Source organism: Pseudorasbora parva, chromosome 19, assembly GCF_024679245.1.
Source record: "Pseudorasbora parva isolate DD20220531a chromosome 19, ASM2467924v1, whole genome shotgun sequence".
Lineage (NCBI taxonomy): Eukaryota > Metazoa > Chordata > Actinopteri > Cypriniformes > Gobionidae > Pseudorasbora > Pseudorasbora parva.
This window is the reverse complement of record NC_090190.1, coordinates 22,297,170-22,316,901: the sequence shown is the minus strand read 5'-3', so window position 1 is coordinate 22,316,901 and position 19,732 is coordinate 22,297,170. Positions and strand designations below refer to the sequence as shown.

At 37.2% G+C, this 19,732-nt stretch overlaps 1 protein-coding gene across 5 annotated transcripts; it reads right to left on the bottom strand.

Annotated features, from left to right (window-relative positions):
• Positions 1 to 1,038: 1,038 nt before the first annotated feature.
• On the bottom strand, positions 1,039 to 11,299 carry ppp1r8a (protein phosphatase 1, regulatory subunit 8a). 5 transcript variants are annotated; one of them, XM_067426211.1, is made up of 8 exons: positions 11,232 to 11,292; positions 10,667 to 10,727; positions 10,253 to 10,289; positions 9,900 to 10,053; positions 9,592 to 9,809; positions 7,464 to 7,608; positions 4,928 to 4,992; positions 1,039 to 4,597 (listed from the first exon to the last, which is right to left on the bottom strand). In XM_067426211.1, exons 5-8 carry the CDS (start codon positions 9,736 to 9,738, stop codon positions 4,232 to 4,234), a joined length of 723 nt encoding a protein of 240 aa, XP_067282312.1. In that variant the 5' UTR covers positions 9,739 to 9,809; positions 9,900 to 10,053; positions 10,253 to 10,289; positions 10,667 to 10,727; positions 11,232 to 11,292; the 3' UTR covers positions 1,039 to 4,231. The 5 variants fall into 5 exon arrangements, with proteins under 5 accessions (XP_067282312.1, XP_067282313.1, XP_067282310.1 ...); XM_067426212.1 differs by having other exon boundaries at positions 10,253 to 10,355; positions 11,232 to 11,275; XM_067426209.1 differs by lacking the exon at positions 10,253 to 10,289 and having other exon boundaries at positions 11,232 to 11,299.
• Positions 11,300 to 19,732: the final 8,433 nt, after the last annotated feature.

The window sequence follows — 19,732 nt, the reverse complement described above, 5'->3', positions numbered from 1 at the left end:
ATAAAGGCCTTCTGAAGCAAATCGGTTGGTTTATGAAAGAAAAAAGATCCATATTTAAAACGTTATAAAGTAAAATATCTAGCTTCCGGCAGACAGCCGTCTGTATTCAACTTACGTAAAAAGCATAACTGGCATTTTGAACTGCGAGAGGTGTTACACTTTCTGCATAAGTTGAATATAAAAGGTGGTCCACTGGAAGCTAGATATTTTACTTTATAAAGTTTTAAATATGATAATTTTCTTACACAAAGTCATCGATTCGATCCCCTGGAGCCATGTGGATTTCTTTTCAAATGGATGGATTGTCTTCAAATTTTGGGCTGCCATTATAAAACTTGGACGAGCCTAGATATTTTTTAATACAACTCAGATTGTATTCGTCTGAAAGAAGAATGTTGTGTACACCTAGAATGACTTGAGGGTGAGTAAATCATGGGCTAATTTTCATTTTTGGGTGAACTATCCCTTTGACTGCTTTCTCATTGCTGTCATTTTTATTGTTTATTTGGTTACTGAGAGGAAAAGTTTTTCACATAAGCAGCACATATTTACATATTCATTTATACAATGCTCTTAGAAATATGGACTTGGCTACATGGGTTTTTGTTAAAAAATATATTGTTGCAAAGGTAATTCTTTGAGTATTTTGGGGCATTGACTCACATTCCGTTCAGGACTCATTGATTTCATAGTATGGGAGAAAAATACTATGGAAGTCAAGGAGTTGTTTGGATATCGACATTCTTAAAAGTATCTTATTTTGCGTTCAGCAGAAGAAAGAAACGCATGCAGGTTTGAAGCAACTTGGGAGTAAGTAAATGATGACAGAATTGAAATTTTTGGGTGAACTATACCTTTAACCACCACTGAGACCGGTTACATAAACTTCTAGACTAGTCTTACAAGTTAAGTCTTTTTTTTTTTTTCTTTAAAGCTATTCATAACTTTTTTTTAAGTCATATTACACATTCTACATATAGCCCCTTGAAGAAGAAGAAAAAACAATTATCAATGCACATCAGCATGTTAAGGGCAAGGAATACTGTTTATTAGACAAATAATCCAACAATAACAGGAATTCCTTTCATCTTTTCATGTTTAGTCTTTTTCATCTGTGCTTTTCACTCACAAGTCCATCACATTCAGATATAAAAAATATATATATAAAAACGTTAACAAAACAGTTCACATTACAAGGTAACTCCCAGCGTTTAGACACAAATCGTTCTGTTCTCTGTTTGTCAGTTTGATGTCGAGTTTGTATTTCTCTCTATATCCCAAAGTACAGGCTGCACAGCTTCAGTATTCTGAACCATTTCATAAAAAAGGTCCTATATTTAATACAATCTGCCTCATGATAACAGTGAAATAGATTAAACACGCTCGAACCGACAGACTTATTTCCCATAGCCTTACATTTAGTAATGTAACATTTGGTTTGCACTTCAAACGTAATATGAAAATGTCTTACTACTGACAAACTTACATGAAAGTACAGTTGCAAATTCTGTGGCACATTTGCCCAGGGATTAAGCTCTCAGGCTTTAGAAAAAAAGCAAAACCTATGTATTAAATACATGTTGTTGTGAAAACGCAGTGGTTTCCGCACACGGTCACTGCTAAAAAAAAATACCGTGAGAGAGAGAACGCATCTACCCAAAACACCTACTCATATCTACTGAGTCTGGTCTAAGCTTTCCTTCTGTGATATTTATCTCAGAAAAAGCCTGAAACAACCTGTAAAACAAGGTTGCTTGTGATATGTTTGGAATACATTTCTTTAAATGTTTTTGAAAGATGTTTCTTATTCTCAGCAAGACTGAATTCAATTAATGAAATACACCAAATGCAGTATTTCATTGTAATATTACTACAATTGTTGAACTGTTTTCTATTTTCAAAATGTAATTTATTAGCCTGACAAGCCAGACCCACGTCAAGATGTTGGGTCTTGGAACACACTATTGGCAGGGCTCAATCTGAGGGGCGGGACAAACGGTTGACTTTCAAATTCCCTCTGCATGCGATAGGATAGCGCTACAACCAACCAGAGAGCTTGCTATCAGTGATGAGACCCATGGGTTTTCCCACCAACGGAGCTAGTTGAAAGATTAAACTTTAGCTGTGTCCGGTCGGCAAAACTCAGAAGACATCTTCCTTTTTTAAGAAAGACTTCAGTGGCATTCTTTGTTAGCAGGGAAGTAGCAGGGAATTCATGCCGAACCATCACAACTCTGCCGTCATTATGTTAAGCCCGCCCACCGACTCCTTTACACGATGTGATTGGCCTGACTGTAGTTTGGTTTTTCCAGCTCGCAAACCAACGGAGAGTTTCTAGACACCCAGGCTGCGTCTAGATTTCTAGGCTTGTTATTTATTACTGCGATGGCAAAGCTCCGTTTTCAGCAGCTTTTACTCTAGTCTTCAGTATCATAGGATGATAATAATAAGACAATTTTCTTAAAGCTGCGCTATGTAACTTTTCCATTCGCTAGAGGGCACCTATTCAAAACAAAGGCATAGTTTTGATGACGCCACGTTTCAGCTCAGAATCTTGGGACATGTGGGCTTATTGGGAAAAAGAATCGGGATAGGACTCGGGCAGAAATCATGTTCATGAACATGTTTTCATGTGATTTTTAACGTTACTGTAGTATGTAGCAGAGCAGGACCAAATGTTGAAGGAGCTGACAAGGCCGCTGGAACGACTGTTATGCAACACACGGCTCGCGAGCAGCGGGACTTTTATTATGAAGGGACACAGTCGCTGATGCCATTTCCGCTTACTGTCTATAGTCATGAGTGTGATGTAACGCAGCTCTGTTTATCATATTAGATACATTTAACTGTGTTTTAAACGATGTTATGACGTTACTCAGTGCGTTTGCTCAGCGGCTGCTGTGACACTTGTTCACACTGCTAAGAGTAAAGCGTTTCTGCCAAATAGAACCAGAAACCGAGGGTAACGCAGACATGACGCACCTGACAGACAACTCCCTCAAATGTCCCGGCTCCTTGATTAATTTTTTCACAATTTACAAATAGTTGGAAACATTTGTGGTATTGTAAGAACTCAAATTAACAAAATATATAACACTGGCCACGTGTTTTTTCTTTTAGGGGAAATTTTACTGCAAAAATAATACATAGTATTATTTAAGCAGCAAATCAGCATATTAGAATGATTTCTGAAGGATCATGTGACACTGAAGAGTGGAGTAATGACTTTACCATCACTGGAATAAATTGTATTTGAAAAACGTTCAATTCGTTTTTTTTAATTGTATATTTCACTGTACTGTTACTATTATCAATGTATTTTTTTAGCAAATAAATGGAATCTTGGTGAGCATAAGATATTTCTTTCACAAGCATTAAAGATTCATAATCATTCAAAACCTTTGATACCACACACTGTATAAAATAAATTAAAAAAAGTCTCCAATTGAAAACTGTCTAGTGACTGATTACATCTACATTTTTCAGTTGGCCGAATTGAAATTCTGTGAATTGATGCAATTTAATTCACAGACATTCAATTTCGCCAACTGAATTTTTATGTGATCAGTCACTTGAACATTTTCAATCGGATACCTGATGTTTTTTTTGAAGTGCAGATATTTGGCCATGAAACATAAAAAACATGTTCGGGTTATTAAATTAATCATAACTTACGTAACTATTATTAAATTAAAACCATTAAGATTTCTTTGCATTATAACATTTTTTAAATTAAACATTTTCTCCAAACATTTATACATCATGGTAGTTTTTGTTGTACTGCTTTTACTGCCATTTTGATAAATTATGTATATACAATTAAATAATAATAATTCCAGACAGGGTTATTTCAATTGATGTGAATTTACGGGAGACAAATGTTCTTCTGAAGAAAATGTCACAATGCAAAAGAAAAAAAAATATATGCAATATGGATTTCTTTATCTTCTAATTGTGGGGTGGGATTATAACTAAATATTTCTTTGTGATATTCCCTCTCCACGACAGATACAATCTGAGTTTATAGTGTCAACTTCAGGTGCCGCACCATGAGCAACACCCAATAAGTAGTGCCTCAACCTGTAACAGGTACAATTATGTATTTGAAGTATGTATCAGAAATGTTGCTAACTATGTTTGGAACTAACAACTTCAAATGAACTCCAAGATGTAATCTTTGAATCGGTCATATGTTGGCTGTGCTTGTCCTGCTGTGTAGCAAAACAGCATGTTAAATCAGCAGGGAGGGGGTGGGCTTTTTGCCAGGCCACGCCTCCTTGGCATATTTTTTCTTGCGAGGCTCGTTGAGGGGCTCGGCCGAATAGGGTCCAGGAGCGGGGGTGGGGTTCAACATAGTGGGGGGCTGCACTGTTGCGGGCGAGATATCGACCTCTGGGGCGGGGTTGGGAAAGGGCAGAGGCATCCCGCCCATGATGGCGGACGACCCTCCTCCCTGACCTCCGCCCCCTTGTCCACCTGCCTCGTGACTGGTGGGTGGCAGGTCGCCGTAGAGCCCAGCGCTGAGGGGGAAGTTCTGTAACCGGCGTGCTACGTTTTCTTCCAATCCCAGCGTACTGTGGCTTTCCAGTTTCTTTTTCTGTGGTACAGAAAATCCAAAATGTTTTAGTTTTTTTGTAACTGCCCTAAATAGCATGGAAAGCAAATAAGGTATTGCAAAGAAAGCCAAAGGCAGAGTACTAAAGACATCCAAAGGGCAGGATGTCTTTACATTAGGAGTCAGATATGACCCGTCAGATTATGAGGAAGCCTTTTAGAAGCCATTACTCCCACATTATACGATTTCCTGTTTGCGAGCCATGCAGCAAACAACTTAAATTGTATTGAGAGAATGGCTGTTCTCAAATCCATTAAAATCAATGACGACAAGCTAAAACAACGACACAAACCAGCAGGCTAATGATTGTACCTTAATAGGAACCACAGCAGTCTGCACCATGTTTCTGAAGCGTCCTACCGAAGGGTCCACGTCCTCTGTGGAAAAAGAAGAGCTATTTAGCAAAATTTACAGCATGAACAAAGAATGAGCGAGGAGAGTGTATGAAGACTAATCCATTCCAGAGAGATGGAAAACAAAGTGTTCGGAATGGAATATTAGCACTAGGGTAACAAAGTATTTTTTATAGAAAGTTGAAAAGAACTGCATTCATTTTAAATATAACCTTTTTCAACATTATAATTGTCTTTACTGTCACTTTTGATCAATTTAATGCATCAATGTTGAATGAATGTATTTAAGTTCTTTACGTCATTTTCCCAAAAAAGCAAACAAAAAATAATTCTTACTGAGCCAAACCAGTAATACAATGTTACAAAAGCTTTATATTTCAGATACAATTTTTTGAACATTATATTCATCAAAGAATCCTAAAAAAAAAAAAATCACAACTGTTTTCAACATTGATAGTAATCATAAATGTTTCTTGAGCAGCAAATCATCATATTAGAATGATTTCTGAAGGATCGTGTGACACTGAACACTGGAGTAATGATCCTGAAAATTCAGCCTTGTATCTCAGAAATAAATGACATTTTAAAGTGTATTCAAATATAAATTATTTATTTTAAATGTTAATACAATTTTTACTGAAATAACTCAAATAAATGCATCCGTAGCGAGCATAAGATACTTTTTTACCTTTAATAATTTAGTACATTAAACATCAAGCACTTTGGTACTTCAGTAAAGTTGAAAAGGAGTACTTAATACTTTTATCCCCGGTTTCACAGACAAGTGTTAAACTTGTCCCAGACTAAAATGCATGTTTGGATGGTTTTAAAGTTACACTATGTAACTTTTCCGCCCGCTTAGAGGGTGCCTATTCAAAACAAAGGTGTAGTTTGATGACGGCAAGTTTGAGCTCAGAATTTTGGGACATGTGGTCTTCACCACACAGCTGGTGGAAAAGAATCAGGATAGGACTTGGGCAGAAATCATGTTATGAATGTGATTATTAACGTTACTGTAGCATGACCGAGTGTTGTGGAGCTGAGCAAGGCTGCTGAAGCGATTTTTACGCAACACGTGTCTCACCAGCAGCGGGACTTTTATTATGACGGGACACAGTCGCCTGCGCCATTTTTCCGCTTTTCCTGTCATGAGTATGAGGTAACAGAGCTGTTTATCATATTAGATACATTTAAGTGTGTTAAAAGTGATGTTGTGATGAGGTTATGACGTTACTAGTTGGAAACATTTGGAATATTGTAAGAACTCAACTGAACAAAACATATAACAGTGGCCCGGTGGTTTTTGGATATTTTACTGCAAAAATCCTACATAATGCACCTTTAACAAAGCAATTTGGACTGGCATATCTTACAATATTTCTGTGCCATTGTTTAGTTTAGATGCACAGCAGTAATGTTTTTTTTCTTTTCTCTAAGGCACATTTATAAAAGCTACTTTAATGTCCAAATTGAACTAAGGTCTAATCCTGGCTTAAACTAAGCCCTGTCTGTGAAACCAAGCATTACGGAGTAATATTTTATTATTGAAAATAAGTATTTTCTATTTAATATATATAAAAAGTAATTCCTGTTATGGCAAAGCTGAATTACTCCACTGAACTATGTCAACACTCCAGTCTTGAGTGTTACACAACCTTCAGAAACCATTTTCTGCAATCAACAGTTGAGCTGCTTTATGTATAAAACATTTTATAAAGATTTAATGTTTGTAATGATATAATTGTCTTTAAAGGTCCTGTTCTTCACGATTCCATCTTTCAAACTTTAGTTAGTGTGAAATGTTGCTGTTGGAGCATAAATAATACCTGTAAAATTATAAAGCTCAAAGTTCAATGCCAATCGAGATATTTTATTTAACAGAAGTTCCCTTTCAAAGCCTACAGCGAACGGCCGGTTTGGACTACACCCCTGCACTTCCTTCGGGAATGACGTCACTAGAACCGTTTGTTGACGAACCCTCCGCCCACAAGAACATGCATAATAGGAGGCGTGGTCTTGTTGCTCTCCCACGTGGAGAAGAGCGCGCATTCAGCGCTTGCATCTCCCCGTAATGGTAAGAGGCGTCCGGGACCTTTCCGGGCAAAGTGCGCTAAGCTGCTGTCCAATCACAACACGGGAAGCGCTGGCCCAATCAGAACTCGTTAGGTGTTTCTGAAGGAGGGACTTCATAGAACAAGGAAATCATCAGGCCGTTTTTAGGACAGAGGAAACAGCGCTCTACAGATAAGTAAATTGTTTGAAAAATACTGTGTTCTTTTACACGCGAAACATGAACTCATGTTATATTGCACACTGTAAACATAATCAAAGCTTCGAAAACACGCGAAGAACGGGACCTTTAATGTCACTTTTGCTCAATTTAATGCATCCTTACTAAATAACCATTTCTTTCTTAAAACTAAAAAATCTTACTGAGCCTAAACTTCTGAGCACTAACCTACATTTATTTACATTCTGAGTAGTCGTTTGTGTACCTGGGTTTATGATCTCCTCTTCTTCACTAAAAGACACTCGTGAGCTTCTCCTTTTTCTCTTGGGTCTCTGGATCTCCAGGTTTCCTTCCTCGATGGTGAGTGTAGAAATGCGTTTGTTATGAGCCGTGTTGAATTCAGTCAGGTTCTGGGGGAAATTCCAAAAAAGAGGGATTAAACTCCACATTAAACTCCAGTGATACTTCTATATTTTGCATCAAACATGTTTCATAGAGGATTTTAAATAAGCACATTTACCTTGCAATGACAAATATGTGATTAAACTGACACACTGTTTGAATTCCATTTGCATTAATGTATCTGCAACATCAGTATAGACAGATGTAACTAGAATTTACAATACATGCTTTAGACCTGGATAAATTAAGATTCACATTGTGTGTGTGTGTGTGTGTGTGTGTGTGTGTGTGTGTGTGTGTGTGTGTGTGTGTGTGTGTGTGTTTCTATCATTATGGGGACTTCAACTTGAATGCACACAGACTTATGGGGACTCGTGTCACTGTGGGGACGTAAATTGACGTCCCGTGGGTACAAAAGCTTATAAATCATACAGAATGAGTTCTTTAAAAAAAAAAATGCAGAAAGTTAGGAGTGATGGGTAGGGTTAGTGTAAGGGGATAGAATATACAGTTTGTACAGTATAAAAACGAATACGTCTATGGAGAGTCCCCAGAAAGATTGTGTGTGTGTGTGTGTGTGTGTGTGTGTGTGTGTGTGTGTGTGTGTGTGTGTGTGTGTGTGTGTGTGTGTGTGTGTGTGTGTGTGTGTGTGTGTGTGTGTGTGTGTGTGTGTAACCACGTGTTGCTTAAGTTTTGTTTTGATCATCTTTTACACCACAGACGGAACAAAATGAAGCATTGCTTTGGTGATTGGTTGACCTAAATTGGTATTATCTAGTTATGTACTTCAATTTAACAGCTGACAGCTGATTGGTTGATTGAAAAATTATTATTTTTGTTTATTTGTTGTTGGTCTAAGAAGGTATGGAATTTTAAATGGTTGTATAAGGGCTGGGTAAATAACAAGCTTTTGCTTCATCCTGCTTCTTTTCGGACATGTGTAATTTTATTCTTAGATATTGTTGTGTTTGTTATGTGGTAACAATTATTGTATGTTCATATTTTAATTATTTATTTATTGGTTGTTTTTCTAAATAAAAATAAAAAGAAAGAAATAAAGAATTATCCTATGGCAGCTTGTTTCTGACAAGGTATATATATAAAAAAAGTTATTGTCACTATTGAAGAAATTGAGAAAAATAAAGTCAGAACTGTGAGATATCAACTCACAATTCCAGAGAATAATGTCAAAATTACACGAAATAAACTTGCATTTTCTTTTTTGTGGTGTCTTTTTTGCAATCCTGACATTATTCCTTCACAATGTGAGTAGATATCTCACAATTCAGACTTTTTTTTACTTAGAATCGTGTTAAATTGGGAGAAATAAAGTCCGAATTGCAAGAAAGAACTCGCAATTTTGTTTTCTTTTTCTCCTCACAATAGCGAGGAAACAAGCTTCCTATTGGTCTGGTTTCACACTCAATATATTGTGTTTTTTTTAATCAATTTGCAGCTATTATGTGCAGCAGAGACGACACTTGGATTTACTGTATGTGCATCACATAAAGGCAGCTTTCTTCTGCTTGCAAACGGACCCTTTTGAGAAGAAAGCAGACTACGGCCATTAATTTGCCACTATGCACAATTACTATTCACTCTTGCGTAGGTAAGGTAAATCATAGGTAAAGGATCTAAGGTAAATCATCCCCGCTGTCATCGCCTACATGTGTTTTGTTGAACTAATGACATCTCCATGGGGTAAAATGCACTACTTTACTTCCTAAACAAGCACTTGCTGGGTTTGAGTTGCATTTACATTCATGTGAATCACGCCAGTTTCAGTGCAACCGAACTCGGGTCTCACTGGTGTGCTCCCGAGTCTGTGTGACAGTTTTCACATTACCAGTTTTACATGCGAACCTTGCCAAACTAAAACGCAGTGTGAAAGCACCCAAAAAGTAATTAGTATTAGTAACATTCTGACTATTAAAGAGCATCATTTACCATGAGGTCAGCTGTATGAGACATTCATTCACAGACACACACACCTCCAGCTCAGTCTCTTCCTCTGGCAGTCCCAGCAATCCCTTCAGCTCCTCATCTTCTACTCCTTTACTGTCTCCTGCAGCCGAGCTGCTCTGTGTCTGAGGCTTCTCTCTTAGCGTGTACACTCGTGTGGACGCCCCAAACGACATGGTCGAGTCGATCGGCACCTGCTGAGGTTTGTGGGGCTCGAGGCGAATTCTACCCAGAAATGTGCCATGTGCTAAATAAGGATAAATCAAGATAAGATGAAAGCGAAACCATTCTTGTTCAGAATGTGTTACATTTGTGTCTTCTGCGGAGCTGCACTCACTGCTGTTGAGGTCGATGAGAAAAACCCTCTTAAGGTGTCTGTGGTAGACCAGTGCCGCATGGACACGCGAGCAAGACTGGTGGTCTATCGTGAAATCACATTGGTCAGGGTTCCTCCCAAACAGATAGAACTTCTTCTCATCAATGATCAACTTCTGCAGATGACAAGAAGCGTGTATAGATTGGGTTATTAAGACATAAATTAACTACAATGTTCAAATGAGCTCGACACCATATAATGGGGTCAACATTTATTTATTTTCAAGTAAACATTTATAGTAGCTTACAGCCAAATGCAGAAAGGGCTGACAGTTCACCCCCAAAAAAGAGGAAAATCTGTCATCATTTACTCACCTTCTTGTCATTCCAAACCAGATTTACTTACTTTCTTCTGTGGAACACAAAATAAGATATTTTGAAGCATGTCGGTAACCAAACAGTTTTCTCAAAATGTCTTCTTTTATGTTTCACAGAAAGAAAAAAACAACAACAAAACAACCGAGTTATTGAAACAACTTGAGGGTGAGTAAAATTACGATAGAATTGTCATTTATGGATGAACTAAACCTTTAAGCAGAAGTTTAAATTGTTTAACACATTTTCACAATGACTTTCCAAGACTTTTTCCAAAAGTTTGTGACTATTATGTTTCCATGCTTGTTGGAACTTTACTGACTCTACAGAATATAATGAGGAAACAAGCCCACCACGTCAACGTTCAGGGGTCATAATAATATTTTCCACCATACTTCATGAACACAGTCTTACCTCTATTAATTTGTCTACTTTAACCACGTCCAGATGCAGTCCAGGTGGAGGTTTTCCTGCCCTAAGATTACATTTAATTTAATAAAAAATCAATGGGACAAAATTCATTCATTCTCTAATCTCTTAGATCTTTCATATTTATAATTTATACCCCCTATATGCAAATGCATGTGTGCAAATATTTGTAAGATTGGTGTACTATACATTATATTAAATTATAATAGTAGAATAAAGGCAGATAAGTCTAGCATTTTCTATGCGACCTATGAACTTTATTCAACGCTAAACACCGGAATCGGCAATGCATCACTATATCACATACCCGATTTATTTACACTGTAAATCAGACCTTAAAGAGTTCAAATATTTCAATAGCCAAATTGTAATGCAGTCATGCTGAGTGGTTTGATATTGATGTGAGGTACTGTCCGCGCATGTAAGATAGGAGTGAGTGGCATTGTTTTTTATTTATGCAGTCATAATTTACTCATCCGCTCCACAAACATGCATGCATGCATGTTTTCATTTTAAGTGCAATAATGATGTAATTAGTTTCTCATCTCACCATGACGGACAGTCAAAGACAGCTGTGTTTGTGCTTGCATTCACCGCCATTTTGCACAGACGCGGGGAATACTGGGTAAGCAGCGGATGTCGCTAAGGATTGTGGGATGTGTAGTTCGCTCGATTCCTCATGCAGCTAAATGATCAGTTCACTTCAAGATGAAAGATGAAATATAATTGACTTACCCCCATCTCATCCAAGAAGTTCGTGTCTTTCTTTCTTTTCTTTTAGGAAAATATTAACTGGAAACTGGAAAAGGTATAGGCCTAATTAACCCACGTCTTTGCTGCTGATCTTTGTTAATTCAGTTCAACTATATGAATAAGCAAAAATGACTTTAGTTCAATAACTTAGGAAGGAAATAAGGGGAGCAGAAATATTTACATAAAATAGCATAAATCAAAAGTATTCTAATAGGCTAGTATTCTGTTGCAGTATTCTGAACAAATGTACAGCCTTTTTGGTCAGTCCTTGACACCCAAGGCATTTTTAAAACTGTTGTTTTCTGAGTGACATACACAAATTAAAAGACACAAAACTCCAAAACTATAGAAAGGAGAGAGAGGGGAATATTTGCTAGAAAACATTTTCTTTTTTTTTGTGACGTTCCCCTATTCGTGGTCTGCATCTGGATCACATTTTGTGGTGACGGCATAAAGTAATGCGGTATCCATCAGGTCTTACAGTACTTAACTTACAAAACCTCACTCAAGTTTAGTCAAAGCCCAAACCAATTATGCGTGTTGTGTTCTACTCTGGGAGACCTTTCAAATGACATATGACATATGATGATGTTTTTCGCACATTGCCGTACATAAATCTGACAAGCTTGTAATCTCGACTTCAGAAGTGGAAAGAACAATATTTCCAATAACACGTGAAGACAGCAAAAGAATGTTGAACTGTCTCATGTCCTATTCTGGATTTGAGAATGGCAGCACAGCTAAAAGGGTCGACTGCGTCCTCTACTGTACAGGGATGAATTGGCATTTTCTGTGGCTTATTCATTTCACTTTTGGAGTGAAAGGTTGTATTTGCGAAAAATATAACTTTTTTGTTGTTGCTGTTGTTATTAAAAAAAGAAACAGAAAAGTAACTTATTGCATTACTCTCCATAAAAGTTACACAATTAGTTTCTTTTATAGGGAGTAACACAAAATTATTGGTCAGTTTTCACCGCAGTTTTCAAACATCAGGGATATTTACATGGAACATTATTGATATAAGATTAAAAAAAATCTAAAATAAATTTGGGTGATACATTCTGAAATATTCCATGTAAACGTGTTTCTATGGAAAACTCTTTTACAGTGTAAAAAATGTATCCGCCAGTTGTGCATTACTTGTAATACACACTCAGAAAAAAAGGTACAGTTGAGGTACACTTTTGTTCCTTGGGGGACTTTGAGGTACACACTTGGTCCTTAGGGTATCGTCACCATTGTTTTCCTCTTCTTAGAGCAAGGATAGGCAAGTTCGGTCCTAGAGAGCCGCTGTTCTGCAGAGTTTGGCTCCAACCCTGAAAAATATCTATAGAAGCTCTTATTGAGAATTAACCGAGGTTTAGTTAATGTTTTATTGAAAATGTTTGGTCACCATTATGGTGATATGTGTTTCCTGTAGTTGCTTGACTCTTGGCATTTTATGTGAGTTTGTGGCTTTGTTGCCGTGTTAACAAAATACATAATCATGAAGAAAATCATGATGACTAATTAAAAAAATAAATAATAATAATCACCAACAATACGTTCTTGCCACAGATCATACATTCAAGGGGGGGAAAGTTTATATGCACACAGATATCAAGAACCAGCATATGAATCTCAACAATGGTGACAAACTTAATGCTGCAGTGCATGCTGGGAGCCATGAGTTTTATACTGTGGTGGCTTATAGTAGGGTTGGAGCTAAACTCTGCAGGACATCAGCTCTCTAGAACCATCTTTGCCTACCCCTGACTTAGAGGTACAAAAATGTACCCTTAAGGGTACCACCCCAGTGACAGCCACTTGTGCCTTAAAGGAGTGGTTCCGTGTTTTTTTCTAGGCTTGTGTTTATGGGGTGCAGTATAATAGGTCTTAATATTATACCCTCTTTTTATTCTTTTTTTTTAAATACACTGTATTTTTCTAATATTTGACCTTTATTCCACACCGTTGTCTCCACTGTCCTTTGAACGGCTCGTTTGCTTCCTGCTTGTATGAAGCCCATCCCCCCGAAAACGCAATGTCTTAAGCCCCTTTCACACTGCGATTCCGGCAAATACACGGATAATGCGGCCCAGCATTTGTTCCCGGGCCGCTAGATTTGGTCCATTCACACTGCCAGCGAAATACCGTAATATGTGCGCTTTCACACACAACACTTAACGGTCCCGGGTCGAGTTGACACATGACATCCTGATGTGACGTATAATGGCGAGCGATCTCAGCTTCAGCGCGGATAGTAAGGAGCTCCGTGGTCTCGACTTGTGTCCAGTTTGCGCTCATTTCTGCTTGTTTAATTTTAGTTTCTTTTGTATACGAACACCCTCTGCGTTTAAAACACCGACGAGCTCTTCTGGCACTGCAGGGTTGTATTATTGAAAAAACAAGCTCTAGGAGTCGCACGATAACTACGCACACGTTGCAGCATTAGTTTCGGCTTTTGTTCACACAGCGCTCGTCCCGGGTCGAATACCGCAATATTACTAGGTCCCCGACCCGGGTCGAATTCGGTAATCAATCCCGGGACGTGGTTGCTTTCACACAGAAGGCAACCCGGCAATGTTCCGGGAATATTGCGGGTCCGACGTGCAGTGTGAAAGGGGCTTATGATTGATTAGATGGCCAAATGTGGTATCATGTGTTTTAATTTGCTTGAAGTGCCAAGCACAGGTTGCCGGAAACGCCACGCCCCTTACCATTACGGGCAGTCACATCTGCGGTGACTAGCAAGGGTTTATGATGTCACCAACCCAGGAAGAAGCTCGTTGTAGTCCAAACCGGCCATTTTTGTAGGGAATAAACTGCCATGACTTTGAAAGACAATATCTCCATTTGCATTGAACTTTCAGCGCTGTAACTTTGCAGATACTGTTTATGCTCAAGCTGCAACATTAAACACTAACTAAAGTTTAAAAAGTAAAATCGCAAGCAACCACCCATTTAAAAGGTGCTATTTTGTAGCCTTATCTTTTTTTTAATCTTTTTTTTTTTTTGAGAGTGCAGTAACATTCTGAACATCACACATATTAGAATACAAAGTTCCAAAAACTATTTTAGTGTTTTTCTTTCCTTCTTCCTTTAAAAATGTCAATACCTACTCTCAAAATCTGTAAAATTCGGGCACAATGCAATGTATTAATTTAACGAAATCTTCTGTATTTATTTTCAGCTGCATTTTGCAATCCTATGGGTTGTTTTAGGGTTAACAAAAATGTCCATAAAATCACTGGATAATGTCTGGGTAATAAGCTGCCAGTACATTTTCTGTTATTTTATGGATTTATTTTTTTATGTATATCATTTAAAATGACCAGACAGAAAGACTAAATCAAAATATATAAAAATAAAAAAAAAACATAAATTATCCATTTTAGTCTTGATATAACAGGTAAACTTACGTCTATATCTGGAGCCAGTCTATTCTGTCTTGTAAAATAGACTTTTCATGCCAATGATAATGACAAGAAGTCTTGCTTTGATCTTCCAAATGCATCACTGAATGCATAAATAATTGGCTTTTCATTCCTCTGATCTAATTTCAGTTTTATTTCAGGCATTTTTTGGCATGCTAACAAGGTTCTTTGGTGCTTGTATAAAAGACTGAAGGGCAAATACTTTCAGACCACTCAACGCTTCATATACTCAACAAAATTAGACCTCACAAAACGTATGACATATCAGCTAAGTGGTATTTTTTTGGTACCTCTGAACATTTACAGTAAAAATAATCTTAACAGGAACACAACATGTTGTAACGTATAACACATGAAGGGAGCTCCTGTTTTGTTTTTCAAACTGTTAGTTCACCACTGTGACCTGTGTTAACCTGCGATAAAGAATGTTCACCACAGAAAACATTATCATTAAATCCCTGACATCCTTACCCAAAAGAGTACAATACGTTATATAAAAATATACAAGTTCTACTGTCAAGTTTTTCATGTTACACTGACCAAAACCATTTCGTTGCATATATATATATATATATATATATATATATATATATATATATATATATATATATATATATATAATGTTCTTAAAGGAAACTCATCTAAAGGATTATTAGGAACACCTGTTAAATTTCTCATTCAGGCAATTATCTAATCAACCAATCACATGGCAGCTGCTTCAATGCATTTAGGGGTGTGGTCCTGGTCAAGACAATCTCCTGAACTCACTGAATGTCAGAATGGCAAAGAAAGGTGATTTAAGCAATTGTGAGCGTGGCATGGTTATTGGTGCCAGAATCAATGCCACATAGAATAAAAGGCAGTTCTGAAGGCGAAAGGGGGTCAAACACAGTATTAGTATGGTGTTCCTGATAATCCTTTAGGTGAGAGTATGTATGCATGTACTGTATGTATTTATGTATGTATGTATGTATGTATAGGTCCTTCTCAAAAAATTAGCATATTGTGATAAAGTTCATTATTTTCCATAATGTAATGATAAAAATTAAACTTTTATACATTTTAGATTCATTGCACACCAACTGAAATATTTCAGGACTTTTATTGTTTTAATACTGATGATTTTGGCATACAGCTCATGAAAAAACAAAATCTCAAAAAATTAGCATATTTCATCCGTCCAATAAAATAAAAGTGTTTTTAATTTTAAAAAAGTCAACCTTCAAATAATTATGTTCAGTTATGCACTCAATACTTGGTCGGGAATCCTTTTGCAGAAATGACTGCTTCAATGCGGCGTGGCATGGACGCGATCAGCCTGTGGCTGCTGAGTTGTTATGGAGGCCTAGGATGCTTCGATAGCGTTCCTTAAGCTCATCCAGAGTGTTAGGTCTTGCGTCTCTCAACTTTCTCTTTACAATATCCCACAGATTCTCTATTGGGTTCAGGTCAGGAGAGTTGGCAGGCCAATTGAGCACAGTAATACAATGGTCAGTAAACCATTTACCAGTGGTTTTGGCACTGTGAGCAGGTGCCAGGTCGTGCTGAAAAACGAAATCTTCATCTCCATAAAGCTTTTCAGCAGATGGAAGCATGAAGTGCTCCAAAATCTCCAGATAGCTAGCTGCATTGACCCTGCCCTTAATAAAACACAGTGGACCAACACCAGCAGCTGACATGGCACCCCAGACCATCACTGACTGTGGGTACTTGACACTGGACTTCAGGCATTTTGGCGTTTCCTTCTCCCCAGTCTTCCTCCAGACTCTGGCACCTTGATTTCTGAATGACATGCAAAATTTGCTTTCATCCGAAAAAAGTACTTTGGACCACTGAGCAACAGTCCAGTGCTGCTTCTCTGTAGCCCAAAGTGGCTTGACCTGGGGAATGCGGCACCTGTAGCCCATTTCCTGCACACGCCAGTGCACGGTGTCTCTGGATGTTTCTACTCCAGACTCAGTCCACTGCTTCCGCAGGTCCCCCAAGGTCTGGAATCGGTCCTTCTCCACAATCTTCCTCAGGGTCCCGTCACCTCTTCTCGTTGTGCAGCGTTTTTTGCCACACTTTTTCCTTCCCACAGATTTCCCACTGAGGTGCCTTGATACAGCACTCTGGGAACAGCCTATTCGTTCAGAAATTTCTTTCTGTGTCTTACCCTCTCGCTTGAGGGTGTCAATGAAGGCCTTCTGGACAGTGTCGGGTCGGCAGTCTTACCCATGATTGCGGTTTTGAGTAATGAACCAGGCTGGGAGTTTTTAAAAGCCTCAGGAATCTTTTGCAGGTGTTTAGAGTTAATTAGTTGATTCAGATGATTAGGTTAATAGCTTATTTAGAGAACCTTTTCATGATATGCTAATTTTTTTACATAGGAATTTTGGGTTTTCATGAGCTGTATTCCAAAATCATCAGTATTAAAACAATAAAAGACCTGAAATATTTCAGTTGGTGTGCAATGAATCTAAAATATATAAAAGGTTAATTTTTATCATGACATTATGGAAAATAATGAACTTTATCACAATATGCTATTTTTTTTTAGAAGGACCTGTATAATAATTATACACAGGACACACATATCCATGTAAAACAAACGGATGGATGCAATTAATCACGATTAATCAATTTGACAGCACTAAAAAATATGAATATTCTGTTTATATACATATATATATATATATATATATATATATATATATATATATTTGTGTGTGTGTGTGTGTGGTGGTGATATTGTATTTCAAAGACCAACTGTACAAATATTCTGTTGTTAGAACATGATGCATACAACTGTTTTTTATTTATTTACATAAAGTAACTAATTTCTGTGAGTACTCACTGGAAAAAAGCAAATGGCCGACCTTCCACTTTATAAACACTTGTCGGGGTCATTAAAATGCAATCTTGGCCTACGCAGACTTTCTCTACATTTCTCAATAAATAAATACTTCAATAAAACATGATTCAAGTAAAAGTTTTATTAATAAAGCCAACCCCAACAATAAATTACACATTCACTTAGAAGATCCCCTCTCATGAAATTCTGTTTATCTCAAAATACTTTACAAGAACACAAAGTGTCTGTGGAAGGAAAAAAAGGGGAAAAAAAGAAATAAAAGCACTTTTTCAAGTCACAGTGCAACACCACCAAGTTCCCAGTAGTTGATCGTAAATCAGGTCAGGCTGTCGGAGGCTTGGGGGGAATCTGTGAGCAGGGCACTGTAGGAAATAGTTCGTAGTGCTTCTTTGAAACAAGATTTTTTTTTTTTGTTACAAAATTTAAATACATTTGTGCTCCCAGTTAACACACATAAGACGTTCACCCGTCATATATCAGTATATCAGATCATATAGACACACTGAAACAGCACAGAAAACCAGAAACATAGAGAAGGGCATGAAATCATGTCAGCACACCACTTTTAATTACCAATGATGGACAGCCCAGCCCAGCCCACAATACAAACTCAGCATTCATTCAAACACACAAAACCATCAGGAAGTTATCTGTGCATTCCAGGCTAAGACGTTCATGTACAGTATGTACAGAAGAGAGAAGAAGATTTAAAAAAAAAAAAAAAAAAACTTAGATGAAAATTATTGTGGGTCATTTTAGTCAAGAAGGAAAAACCCATGTCAGGTTCATCTATAAAACAAATTTGGGGTGCTTGTCTTTTAAGCCTGTTCACACCGCAGGATAAAGCACCCAAACTCCATTTTCAGCTCCAATTAAGCTGTCCCATACCAGACGCTAATCTTGAATTGAACTGTGCACAAAAGCGTCATTTTGATTATAATATTTTTTTATATCATGAAATGACATTGTTGGTCAAAAGTTTGGGGTCAGTAAGATATTTTTTTATTCAGCATTAAATTAAAAGTGAATATTTTTAAGTTGTTACCAAAAATCAATAATACAAATAAATGTCATCATTTAACTTTCTACTCATCTAGAATCCTGAAAAGAATGCATGTTTCCATAAACATTAAATAATGTATCGAGTAACAAGGCTGAAAATTCAGCTTTGCAATAACAGTAATTAATATATAATAATAGAAAATAGAAAGTATTTCTCTTAAATTGTTATATTTCAAAATATTATGGTTTTACTATATTTTTGATCAAATAAATGCAGCCTTAGTGAGCATAGAGTCAAAAACATGAAAAAATAAATAAATGAAAAAATAAATTTTGAACAATGTAAAAGTATTTGCAACTTTTGAAATGAATCTATGCATTAATATATTAACTTCTGTTGGAACTGTTTAAAGGCAAGTGTGGAGCATGCCCAAAAATGCTATGAACTACGCCTGTGGTGAGGTTAGGAAACCTAGGTGGACTTAAAGGACAACTCCAGTGAGAAATGAACCTAGGGGTAACAGATGGTTACAGAGTAGATCGTTCTCTGGGATGCATTTTCATGAAAATCAAATGTAAAGACTTTTACCTCTAAAAACAGATTAGCTTATAACGCTTGTCTATGGGGCACAGGGAAGGTTAAGTGAAAGTAAATCGCTAGTTAATACTAGTTGTATTAATATAATAGCCTCGAACTAACATGGTAGTATAATGAGGGTCCCTACATGCAAACCGAAGGATTGAGAACGTTGTAAATGTACAAACAGTTTAATAAGAAGATACTTTATTAACAAAGTACATTACGCAGTTATAGTCTCGACAAGTCAAACCACGAACGCTGTGCTAAGTGATGAACTGTGACTTGGAATCTCATATGGGCCATTGTTTCCGGAAGAAAGCACTGAACGCAACAGAGAAAATAAATAGATAAAAATAAAAATGTCCATGTAATTAGATTTCACAAACTAAATTCCTATTGACCAGCTCACTTAGAACAGCGTTCGTCGCTCGACTCAACGCAAACGC

What these genes read in the sequence shown, in the direction of transcription:
- ppp1r8a (XM_067426209.1), bottom strand. Translation starts at nt 11,281, where the DNA reads ATGGCGGTGAATGCAAGCACAAACACAGCTGTCTTTGACTGTCCGTCA. An exon ending in AGGAAGAGACTGAGCTGGAG is followed by an intron (nt 7,609 to 9,591) that starts GTGTGTGTGTCT and finishes AATTTCCCCCAG; the next exon opens with AACCTGACTGAATTCAACAC. An exon ending in CTGCTGTGGTTCCTATTAAG is followed by an intron (nt 4,598 to 4,927) that starts GTACAATCATTA and finishes TCTGTACCACAG; the next exon opens with AAAAAGAAACTGGAAAGCCA.